The sequence below is a fragment of the Aythya ferina genome (genome assembly GCF_964211825.1).
Source record: "Aythya ferina genome assembly, chromosome: 2".
Classification (NCBI taxonomy): domain Eukaryota; kingdom Metazoa; phylum Chordata; class Aves; order Anseriformes; family Anatidae; genus Aythya; species Aythya ferina.
The window spans coordinates 90,719,498-90,731,860 of NC_140297.1; the positions used below are offsets into that span (position 1 = coordinate 90,719,498).

General features: G+C 40.2%; 1 protein-coding gene across 5 annotated transcripts in view; it reads left to right on the forward strand.

The window, feature by feature from the left end:
- Positions 1–12,363, forward strand: part of LOC311430910 (uncharacterized protein) — a 36,525-nt gene that overhangs the window by 1,658 nt on the left and 22,504 nt on the right. For 4 of the 5 annotated variants that reach the window (XM_084507860.1, XM_084507861.1, XM_084507863.1 and 1 more), the window contains exons 2-5: positions 572–661; positions 2,448–2,529; positions 4,789–4,919; positions 10,778–11,865. In XM_084507860.1, coding sequence (XP_084363986.1) covers positions 11,751–11,865 — 115 coding nt within the window. In that variant the 5' untranslated portion in view covers positions 572–661; positions 2,448–2,529; positions 4,789–4,919; positions 10,778–11,750. Of the gene's footprint in view, positions 1–571; positions 662–2,447; positions 2,530–4,788; positions 4,920–9,216; positions 9,400–10,777; positions 11,866–12,363 lie in introns of those variants that run through there. The other variant, XR_014689112.1, reaches the window with a different exon arrangement.

A 12,363-nucleotide genomic window follows, 5' to 3' on the forward strand; every position in this document is an offset into this window, starting at 1 on the left:
CTGCGTAAGTGCCTATCGCATACTCCAAGACAGACTTCAAACAATGGTATTCTGGATGTGCCTTTTGCATATAAGACCATGCCACGTCAAAAACAAAACACATTTCTCTTTTTATTGGAATCAAATTACAGGCACAATCCCTGATTCCAGAAGTAAAACCTCTGTGTAAACAAATAGCTGTTTCAGTAGAGGCAAAAGACTTTAAAAAAGACTTTTTTTGGTGGTGGTATAATGCCAGAGTGAGTTCTTTACAACATAAAGGTCTGGACAACACAGAACGTGAGGCTGTCTCATAACTGATCAGCAGTGGAGCTCTATGGAGCTATTCCATACAGCTTTAGAGTAGCTATTTGGGGGCTCCAGAATTTGCTCACACTCATTTTTATTTGCAACCAAATTTGAAATTGGAGATAGCAGTTTGACTTGAAAGTAGCTTTCTGCATCCTGCACATGTGGTGGTCAGTCACATTCTTAAGTCTGGGCAAAAGCTGGAGACTACAATTACAAGTGAATTGCACTGGAAATAACAGTCTGCTCAGCACTGGAATATATTTGTACATTTTAATTTCAGATACTATCTCATTTGAAATACTTTTGGGCACACTGGAATTCAGGGAATAATGAAGAGTCTGGCTACCACAGCAGGAGGCATTAAAACAAGGTGAGCAGGGCTGTCCTGGATGGCAACGCTGCATTTGATGGTGGTTTTCTCACTGCTTTGGCTATATAGAGAAATAGTGAGCCACTGGAAAACTAAACTGGAATTTGTGTGTCAACCAGGTTAAGTGCTCTGTTTATTCTCTTAGATTATGCTCTGCTTGTTATCTGCCACTTCCTATATATTTGCTGCTTTAAAAATATTTTCGATTTGTACGTTTTGTGTATTAGATGAAATGCATGAATGACAGGAAGAAATAAGGGATGCTAAAAAGCATATGATAGATTTTGCTCAAGAAGAAATAAAATGTTAAATAAAAAAAGAAGATGAGGCAAATAAGTGGAAAGAGAATGTGGAGTGATCTGGCTGTATATTCTGGCTCATGTATTATTTTTATTTTCTCACTTAGAAATCACTCAAGTCACCACAATTGCCTAGGCATTAGATGCACAATAAATATTACATCTGGATCTTTTTTAGCTTTGCCATTACTTCTTAGTCCTGCACAGCACTACAGCACATATATATCACTACCTCAGACTCCTAGACCAGAAATCAAAGTATAAGCTGGCTATACTTTGCTGGTACAGTATGTTAATGTGCTAGTTGCTATGGCGATGCACTTATCAAGTTAACTCTTGACTAACAGTTTGCCTAAATAACGCGGCAATGTGAGTCAGTGCAGAGCGCTGTGCAACGACAGCTGGATCACTCCTGATTTTCAAGTTGAGTCCTTGAAAATTAGCAGAGGCATAGCTAAGTTACATGGCATTTTGCAGTGCAGCTTTTCGATATGCTTCATTTTCAGCAACTGAAAAATGCCTCCCTGTGTATCAGAAAACAAATTCTGCTTTTCTTCTCCTGCAGAAGTATAGCAAGAACATCGTGTTCTGGATGCTGTTACAGAGAGAAAGCAATTGAGACACAGACTGTCGTCTCAATGCTCACTTGCAATCTATTCATAGCTGAGTGATGTTAAAGCCCTAGTAATGAACCCACAAATTTTGTATGCTTGAGTCAGAATAAAGATTAAGGGAGCAATGAGAAAACAACCTTAATGCATTCTCCTGCCCTTCTCTATCTGTACTTGTATCTCTATTCAGCCAGAAAACATTTCCCCTCCTTGCAATTTACCGAAAAACATTTAGTGACACTATCATCTTCCTACTTTGTACTTCTAGCCACCTACAAGTGACATTGTGTTTCTCTAATAGGCCATTATGTTGTCTGCCTGAAAGCGTTTGTTTGATATAATTCCTTACAAATGTACTAGAAAAGACAGATTTGTTTCTAGCTTTCTAAAAATGTATTTTAGATTTATTTTTTTTAATGATGCTGCTTTTATTTCAAACCTCTTTACCTATAACTTCAGTTTTGTTCTCCCATAGTATGATGGATCTTTCCTTGCACTCAGGAAGGCTGCAGTTAAGTCATTCAGTTTTAGCACTCTTCCTGAACTGACACACAAGAAGCCAAGTTTTATGAAAAATAAAAAAATCCAGCTCTCTCAAGGAGGGCTGATTCATTCCCAGTGATGTGGAGGGGCACAAATGCTATAGGTCTGCTATGGGAGTAGGGTTTTCAGAGCCAAGCCAAAAGAGAGGAGAATTTCAGTTCTGCCCTTAAGTTGCAGACATTTTTAAAAAATGATTTTTCTAATTGAATTACTAGTTGCTATTAAAAAAAAAAAAATGGTCTGTTTTCTGGGCATAACAATTGTACATCCACATTGAAAGCAGGGGGGGATTTTTCACCAGATCTTTCATTTTATAATTCTGCTTTGAGATAGCCCAGATAGACCAGAGGAGCCAGCTGATTCATCCTGAGAACAGCAGACTGGTCCAGGCACGTGGCAGAGAGCAACCATCAAGGTGAGCATTTGTAGATGCAGATGAGCTCTAATACCGAAATGTCTGATGTGCATTACATGAAGGCCACTCTGCACCAGCACTAGGTGATTCCAGATATATCAGTGGGTAACAGGTTGAGAGGAAATGGGATTGTTTACTCATCCACTTCCATTTTATCATTCAACCCGCAAGTGATTTCTAAAAGCAGAGATATCCAAAACCTCTGTGTGCAGTGAGGAGTCTGTTGAACAAGAGAAGTAGCAGGAGAAGGTCCTGACCCATAGAGGATCTCCATACTGTACAAACATTAGCCAGACAGAAGTAAACACAGGGAAAAGCATTAATTCCTTTATAAGATCAGGCTGTTCGTAATATATTTTGATTCAGCACCTTGATGTCCCACTTTAACTGATCTTCCTTGGAAGTTTTCTATTCCCCGAAAGATTTCCCTCGAGCAGAGATAAGAAAGAAAAAGCAATCCAAGTAGTAGTCTTGAGGAGCTCAAGAGGCCACAGTGGGACTAAGTAGAAATATTTATTGCTGCTCCGTGTTCCTTTTCCATAGCAAGGGAGCATCCTAATGTGAATTACAGCAAAGAAACTTACTGAGTATTTTTCTGTTTTGGTGACAAAGCCAGCAGTATAAAAACATAGTAAATTAACCAAAATAAATAACTAGATAATAATAATAATAATATAAAGAATGTATTGTATGTTAGACCAGTTGCTAGTATTCTGTCTCTTGTCAAACTGTTGATACTGTTAAGGACAATGCTAGAAAAATGAGCTAATATGAACTAACCTGAGATTCAGCAAGGACAAATCGAGGAAGCAAGAGCCCCTTGCAACACCATGGGCTGGGGATGGACTGACTGTGGAGCAGCTCTGCTGAGAAGAAGCCCTTGGGGCTGTTGGTGGGTAAGTGGCAAGCTGAACATGAACCAGCAATGTGCTCTGGCAGCAAGGACAAGTAACAGCAGCCAGGGTTGTATTAAGAAGCAAATAGCCCCTAATTTGATGAAAACAATTATCTTTTCGTTCTCAGTGCTCATTAGAATACATCCAGGCACTGTGTCCAATTTCCAGTCCTGCAACACGAGAAAGTTATCAGTAAGCTGCAGCAAGGTCAGCAGTGGCCCCTGGGATAGTGGGGGCTGAAGGTTGTGGAGTTTCTTTCCTGGAGACATTCAGAAGCTGCCTGGACATTGTCCTAGGGAAAAGGCTCTAGGTGGCCCTGCTTGAGCAGGAGGGTTGACCAGATGATCTCCAGAGGTCCCTGCCAACCTCAATCATCCTGTGATTCTGTGAACTAGAGAACTCCAGAAGTCCTTCCACCCCAAGTGATCCTGAGATCCTAAGAGACACTTCAAAGAAAGGAGGCATATATAGCCACTCTCTGCTTCCCTAGCATTCGGAATTGGCATATAAAAGATATCAGAGTTTATATGCCTGTTGCTTTTTGTCTATTAACTTCTTGTCCGTGAACCTGTCCAAAACTATTTTCCTCCCTCTACTAATACCAAGCATATGATTTTGCAATGCTAATTTTAGAACAGTTTACAAGTATTCCCCAAGCAGAAAGAAACTAAATTTAAATTCCTGGGGGGAATGATTTGCCTAGCTCTGATGGCCACAGTAGCAGCTGCACTTTTAATCTCCTATTCTGCAAATATTTAGCCATTTTAAAGCCATTTTACTGACTAAGCAGTCCATCCACTCTTCACAGGATTTCTATCCATTTTTCACAGGATTTCTCATCCAAGTGCTAACACTTATGTTCATGTTTGCAAGAGTAGGTAATTAATGCTATTTCTGATTTTATCTTCAGCCCAGTAGGAAGACAAAGTACACAGAGATCTGTTCAGAGAGTTTTTTGAACATAACGATTTCCAAATCCTTAACCGCATTTTCTTCCATGCATTTGCCTTCATGCTATCTCTCAAGCAGCAAACAAACAAAAAGAATATAGACCAGAAGATGTCATTTCACTGTTTCTGGAAAGCACTGTCGGCATCCAGAGAACTGTTTCACTTTTAAACACATTGCACAGTGGCCACTGAGTCTCATCTCCCATTTTTTATTCTGAGCTCCAACCTGAAATTATTAAAATCTCAGAGGTTTTTTCCTGGTGCAAATATTCGTATTACTGTGAGCCAAATAAGCAAGCACATCACGAAGTGAAATTAGCACGTACAATTTGGTTGTAGGATGGATTTTATTTTTTCCAACGTAAGGAGGGGATCTAAATCTGACTTTTCAAGTTGTTTATTCTTTGAAACAGCCTCCTCTCCCTGCAAGAACCCCAAGGCACAGACCAACTATGAAGCATGTCTGTAGTTGTCTTGCCACTGCTGATGGTCTCCTACACCAGGCGGACCTGCTTTGCCAGTGCTAGTGCCAGCCCCGTGAAGTGTATGTTCCTTTTTCTTGTCCTTTTGGATAATATATTAAACCCTTGCGAGTTTCTCAGGATGGGATTCCAGAGCCCCTTAAAAGAGAAAGGGCACTTTCCTGGACTACAATGGTGGATTTCTGTCTGTGCCCAGCACTGTGAGGCATTTATTTCATGTTCTGGCTTTCTTGTGCTTTGCTCTAAAATCACAAGAGTTTCTTGATTGGCAAGAGCATTGATCAGCCCAGTAATAATCTGCTTACATGCTTCACTGATGAAACAGAGCTAGGCTACAGCAGGATTGCTCTCCATGTCATTACCATACCCACTGGGGATTGGGATGCTTATTGCAGTGAGCAAGGTCATGGAGAGAATTTTGTCCTGACCGTGCTTTTCCCGCTGATGCGCTGTGGCAGCCATATCCCCAGTCAGGTTAATCAAACCCCCTTTAATTTGTATTTTCTCCATTAAGATGGCAGCTGCAATGGAAAAGATAACCTCTCTGACCTCGGCGATCATCTTTCACTGTGTTTTTTCATCCCTGAATCTGTTAATTGAAACTACAGAGTGACAAGAGCAGCACTCCACGTAGTTTAGTCCCAAATCATGTGAGGCCTGCATCTCAGCTAGGAATTTATGTATAACACTAATTATGACTGACATTGCCTGTTAGAGTGGGAGATAAAAATCACATCGCAGTGTAGCTGGAATGGTCCTGCAACCTCTTTGCAGCTGGCTTAATGTTTCTTCACAAATAGCTTGACCTTTAGAAAAGGGAGGGGGAGGAAACGCAGGAGGTGTTTTGAGCTTTAAATGATTCCCATTTGTAACTCCGTGAATGGCACACTGGGTCCGATTTCCAGTCTCTGGCATTTCTAAACTGACGTGTTACAAACAGGCAGCAGGCTATAAGCTGCCCCCCGGGGGGAAGGAAGGAAGGAAGGAAGGAAGGAAGGAAGGAAGGAAGGAAGGAAGGAAGGAAGGAAGGAAGGAAGGAAGGAAGGAAGGAAGGAAGGAAGGAAGGAAGGAAGGAAGGAAGGAAGGAAGGAAGGAAGGAAGGAAGGAAGGAAGGAAGGAAGGAAGGAAGGAAGGAGGGAAGGCAGTCACGTAGGTACCCCGGCCAGCAGGCCTGCGGTGCCACAGGCACCCACAGGCCGTGCTGCAGCTCCACGGGGTTACGGCACATTCGTAGCACCGTAAATACGTCAGGCTGGTGCCCTGTTGCTGTGTACAGATTGATGATGCCTCTGCAAAGCGATTCTAGAGAGGATATAAAGTCTGTGGGGAATTGGGACTCGGTGCCTTTTACCCACGCTGCTCTTAATTCACACAGGTACTGGAGAAGGCGGCTCCAAGCCTAATATTTCTTCCTGCCATCCTCAAATGGGATAAAAGAGACTGGGAATAGAAAACAAACAAACAAACAAACAAACAAATAAATAAATAAAGGGAAGGAATCAATGTGGAAGGAAAATGGAGGCTTTGATTGAAATCCACAAGAGGAGTCTGTAACCCTGCAAGATTTGCCTCATGCTGGCATCACTAAGAAAAGCTATTCTACTCCAGTTCATACACTGAATTTCAGGAGTAATCACTGATGACAGCCAGCCACTTTACAATGTAAATAAGTAACGCAACTGGGGGATTTGTTAGAGATTAATTTTTATTTTTTTTTTAGGAACCAGATCTGGTTGTTTTGCTGCAGACTTGAATTTACTTCCTATTTCACCCTTAGCTGCTCCCTGATCCAGGAAGTATTGAACGTTGGCCTACAGATGTGCTCAGGCACAATGAAGTCTAAGTTCCTCATTTAAATATGTCACACATACCCTTGCCAGAAAGCTACTTTGTGATAGTAGGGATCATCTCTCAACTGAGGGCAGTAAGCCAGAACCAAAGTAGACAGTACTGATAAAAGTGGAAAGCAAACCCACACAGTGGCTAGCTGTACATGAGGCAAAAGCATTTGCTGCCCCAACTGATGCCAAAAGGGAGAAGCCCTTTGTTATTAAATCAATGGCCAGAGAGACAAGATTTATGGTCTCAATTTAGTGACCTTCCATTGGGAAACAGGACACTCATTTACTCCCCTGAGAGTAACGAGGAACTTAATGCAGGAATTGTTTTACAATAGCTTCAAAACAGCACCAAGCTGTCAGGTGGCAGCTGGTGACCCAAGCTCACAGGAGCTACGTCCCTAACTGGGAATGGTGCACTGTGGCTGCAGACCCTGGGTGCCCAGCCGCATGCCCAGCCACTCCACGCAGTGTCTGTGGTGTAGGCAGAGCTGCAGTCAGTCACTTCTACTCCTTGTAGGTGAAATGACTGCAAGATATCCACCAACCAAGCAGGCAAGCTCCCCAGGCACACACCAGCTGCTAGGTACAAGCTTGACTATTCTCAAGTGCAGCTCTCCAGTTGCCGCGTACAAGAGCAATTCGCGTGTTTCTCATGCACTCAGTTTCTGTATCCCACTGGGTTGAGCACCGCAGGCAGGAACGATGAGCTGACAAGTACCTGAGAGAAGCCTCTCCTGCCTTTCTCTAGCACCATGCTATGCTCAAGTCGGCAGCAGTCGGAGACCAAACTACAGTCAGGCTTGTTTACTTCCTGACCTAGCTTAGACGTGCACAATCTGCTCCCCACTCCTTTGAGGCTGCTGGAAGCTTCTAGGAATCAGTGATTCCTCAGGCGTGGATCTTGCTAGGAGAAGAGTCTGTCAAGGCGTGTATGAACAGAGGGTACCTAGAGACTGGCAAACTACCATTAAAATATCAAGTGGAAACATCTACAATTTAGAAGGAAGGTTAAGATGCCGGGGGGAACAAACTTTTGGGGGCTCTAGTTGGCATTAAAAAGCTTTTCAGTTGAAATTCTACAAATATGTGTAGTTAAAATGTTTAACGAAAGCATGAGAAAGTAACATTTAAAAAATAATCAGGAACAGTTGAGGCATTTGCATGCTACAGAGAAGGCAGGCAAAAACAAAATGACTGAAATGAGCTAAAAAGAAAGAAAAAAAATCTGCAAAGCCTATATGAACTGCAGCCCCCTTTTTATGGCTCCCTTAAGCCTAAGGCCTCGTGGCTCTGTTAAGACAAAGGGTCATCTTTTTGATTGCTCTACCCTCAAAATGCAGTTCAGCTGTTCAGTTTTAGTTAGAATAATTGGGCTTTCTGAATTCATTCTTCTTTCCCCATTGCGGGGGAATTTTAAACTGCCTAAAATCTTGCTAAAGCCCTTTGTATGAGAAAGATAGTCACGTAAGTCTGCTTGAATTTAGGCAAAGCTACTAGTTCAAATTCAATAAAGAATGATCTGGAATTTATACTAAAGAGAAAAGGAAATAAGGCTTTCAGAGAAAATAAGTTCAGAAGATCATGTTTTAAGAAAAAACTGAGGCAGCACACCTGTGCATGGATAAAATCAGTCTCCAAGAGTAAAAAAAAAAAGTCATCCCTAAACAAAAGAAGAAAAAAAATTGCAGATATATAGTAGAAATGTTTAAAAACTGTTCAGTGAGGTGTAATTATACAGCATCTCAAATGAGGAGAAAGGAAATGATGGAAAGCGTAAACACTCACTAAACAAATTACAATCCATGGGTATCCATCTATTTGGTTAAAGCATCACAGTGTATCAGTAGCACAGCTAGTAGGCTTTGTACTAACTTTTTTTTTTTTTTTTTCCTTTTATTTCATATGTTTTTTTCTCAAAACTGGTATGAAAGATAGGATTTTTTTCCTCCTGTAGTGGTCCCGGCAGACTTTCAACCTTTTGGCTGGTATCGGCTATCTTCACAAAAGAGAAAATAAACACCCAAGACTCTGAAAACATGCTCCTTCAGAAACATGCCTCTCAGCACGTTAGCCTCATCCAAACTCTCTTCTGCAGAGAGAAAAGTTGTGCAGGATTTAGGCCTGTAGGGACCGTGCTTAGACTGAAGGGCTTTATGTTTGCAGGGAGCGCTATGCTCACTTGAGACACGCTGGGAACAATATGCACTGCAGGTGGCAGAAAAATACTTCCTTGGAAGTGACAGAAGACACTAATTACTTTCAATTTAAAGCTGAAAATACACAAATTTACGTGGCGTTACACGTCAGTAGTCAACTTCTCCGTATCATTAGTCCTTCCACTGACTTGAAAGCAGAGCAAATATCTTTCACTAAGAAGCATACTTTCATTAGTGGTATAGTAACGTGGACTAGTCCTTCTTTTCCTCTCTTGTCCTTTCTCCTCTCCCTTCCTCTCTTTCCAGTTCCCCACTGAAAAGGAAACTAAATTTCAAATCAGCTTTCCTATTTTCTTGCACAGGTGCTCAAGACAGACCCAAAAGAATAGCAGTTTAGGAAACAGTGGGAGAGAGCAGCCTTTGAAAACATGGAAGAATCCTACTGTGAGAGTCTTTCTTGATGGATCAAGAGCTGTATTTACAATAAGGGAATTAAAATAATCCTGCGAAATAAAATGCTCATTTTCACTACTTCACCAATTGGGTACATGCAGAACTTAAATAACTATATGCATGCTGCAATATAATTAACAACTCTATTACATGAACTACACAACTTCTGCACATAGCTTAGAGAAGCAATTCAAGGATAAAGTCTTCCCCACAGTGTTCAAAATCTGGTGGTCCAAAAAGCTAGTTTTGAGCAAAACAGTAATTTGGTATCTTCATGCATTCATATACAAGGCCACTTAAAATGATTTTACTAAGCTTGACAGACAGCAAGATTGGCTCCTGAATCAGATTTCCTTCTTTCCTTCTCATTTTAGCCCAACAGGAAATCCATTTTTCTTCTCAGACAATAGGTGAGGAGGGGGAAGAGAAAGATAAAAGCAGCAGTCTTACACTTCTTCAAAAGCATTCAGAAGAATGGGGGCTGGAGTGCAGGAAAATAAATAGTTAGCCTATTATGGGTGTCCAAATAAACAACAGAAACCTTCTCAAGTCTGTACATATAAGTTTTGCATTTAACAGTCGAAACAACCTTCTGGTAGTGCGCTGACCCAAACTGGCAATTATTAGAACCCTGTCTTTCTGTTTTATTTAAATTTTATCTTTTGGAGGCAGGCTAGTTCAGTTCCAGTGTCACCACCTCTGCTTCTCCAAAATGCTGGAGATTATTCTATATGAAAAGCTTACTGAATTGAAATTACACCCCACAGCATTTTGTAAACAAGGGGAAATAGGGACAGGAGACAGCATGGAAAAGGACAGGCTTTTATTTGCAGAAGACAGACAGCATAACCTGGCTCGTACATGCATTTTAGGTTTGATAGCAGTTTCTTGTGGAACTGCATTTGGATGTATTTCAGGTTTCTGCTTTGGACTACAGCTGTAGCTATTTACTTCATATAGCTATAAGGATTTAAGGTAATTAAATATTAATGAATGAAAACAACCATTCAGGCATTCACCACTACCCCCACCTCCTGTTCTTTCAGCATTGCCTTTAAGGCAGATTTCTATAGGGTTTAGCCAAACAATACATCAGATTGGCAACTAAATTTGGTACAGAAAGAACCATTGCTAAGCAAATGATAGGTAGCAAAGTAATTTGACAGGAACTGTGCTTGTAGATTAAATCAGGAATAAAGGGAAATCTGAAAGAATCAGTATTTGGGTTTGAAATAGGCTAGTTCAGACCATATGTTTAGTTGTGCTTTTGTTTGGAGCAAAGATAAAATACAGGTGTCAAGTCAGAAAAAAAAAATCGTTTATGTTTTAATAATATTTCTTTTTTCCTCATCAATTTCATGAAATACAGGCATCTACATATGTATTTTACCAAATCTGCCACTGAAGTTTTACAAACAGAAAGATGAGTTAAATGTTTACCATCTTTTTTTTTTTTTTTTTCACTGGCAGGTGCACCAACAGAGTAGTTTGCACATGGACAGGAGTATACCGGCCTTCTTTATTTCAATTTTCCAAAAACAACAAGTTATAGCATAATTGGCTGCTGTGAGGAAAAAACAAGGGAAGATTACATCACTGCTTTAAGTACAATGCTACTTCTCTTAGAGTCAGTAAAGATCTGGGATATTTCCCAAAAAAGCTGTATCAACCAACTGTATGAGCTTATGAGGCAATATTTCTATCCTTCACCAATATTTCTAAGTGTTAAGCCAATAAATTATTGTGATACTTTTGTCTAGCTCTTGGAAGTCTTGCATTTTTAGTAACAGAAAACAGATAAAATGACATGCATGTTATTGCTTTAATTTAGAGATATATCTAATATATCAGAATGTAACCTACCATTAAATGCTTCGTTCTGCTTTTTCTCCCCAATTTAAAAAAAAAAAAAAAGGTATGAAGAGAAATGAAAACCTATTATAGTTTTTGTCTCACTGAGGAAAGTACAATGAAGTTTCATTCTCCTTTATTTATAAAGCTTTTAGATTATGCTAAAAGTGCTCCAGGCCAACTGTGACAGATGTGGTAAATATAATTTCAGAATTCACATAAAGAGAAACAGCAGAATAATATGTTCAATCCTTTATGTCCCCATTCTTTTAAGAACACTGAAGGAATAATTCGTTCCTGCTTAGTGACAGAGCATTGGATGGTATTGTTCAAGTATTTGCAGTTATATTTTTAAAGGTTATGGATTTTATTTTATGAGCAATTCACCTTTGTTCTGTCTTACTCCTGTTTTTCTAATCTAATAAAAAACACAAAATTGTTCCTAAGTGCTATGTAGCAGGGCTATGTATGTAGTTAGCATCCAGGTTCCAGAAGCTGGGTCAAGGAGCGAACTCGTCTCAGGAGCTGAAGGCATTTCTTGTAAGAAGGAGCCACGGGGGAGAGTCTTCCCTGTTTCCATTTACTTCATGTAATGTTTTACAACAACAAAGTTCAGGAAAGTAGCTCATCTTCTGCATGCCACTTCATGCTGGAAAACGCAGCAGCACAAACAGAACAGCAGCAGATGAGGAAATATGATCCACAAGGTGCCTGGTTTCATGGTTTCTCATCTTCAGCTCTCTCTCTTCCACTTGGAACAATGCAAAGATATCTGTTGCTTTCACAGCTATTGGGTGGATCTTGGTGCAAGTTTAGCCATAGATTTCATGTTAATTGTGCCTAAAACCTGCATATTTATACCTACCCACCTAGGATTCTTAATTTAAAAATACTGTTCAGAGAACCCAGAGCTCCAAATATGTTTAGGTACATAATTCCTACTGAATTAATTGATGTGGGATTGAAGCATTTTCATATTTCATAGACGCTTGAAAACAGTCATCACCCAATGAATATCTATAGACTTAGGTAGTGCAGATAAGAAGGAAGGAAATACTCAGGAGACCTTTTTGTAGTAGATACAATTTCCATAAACATCAGACATAGAGAAAGATTTGTTAGTCTGGAAAATAGTCATACTATGTCTAAAGTAGCACACAATTAGCTGTCCAAAATTTCTAAGCCAAGAACTAATTATTTTCTTA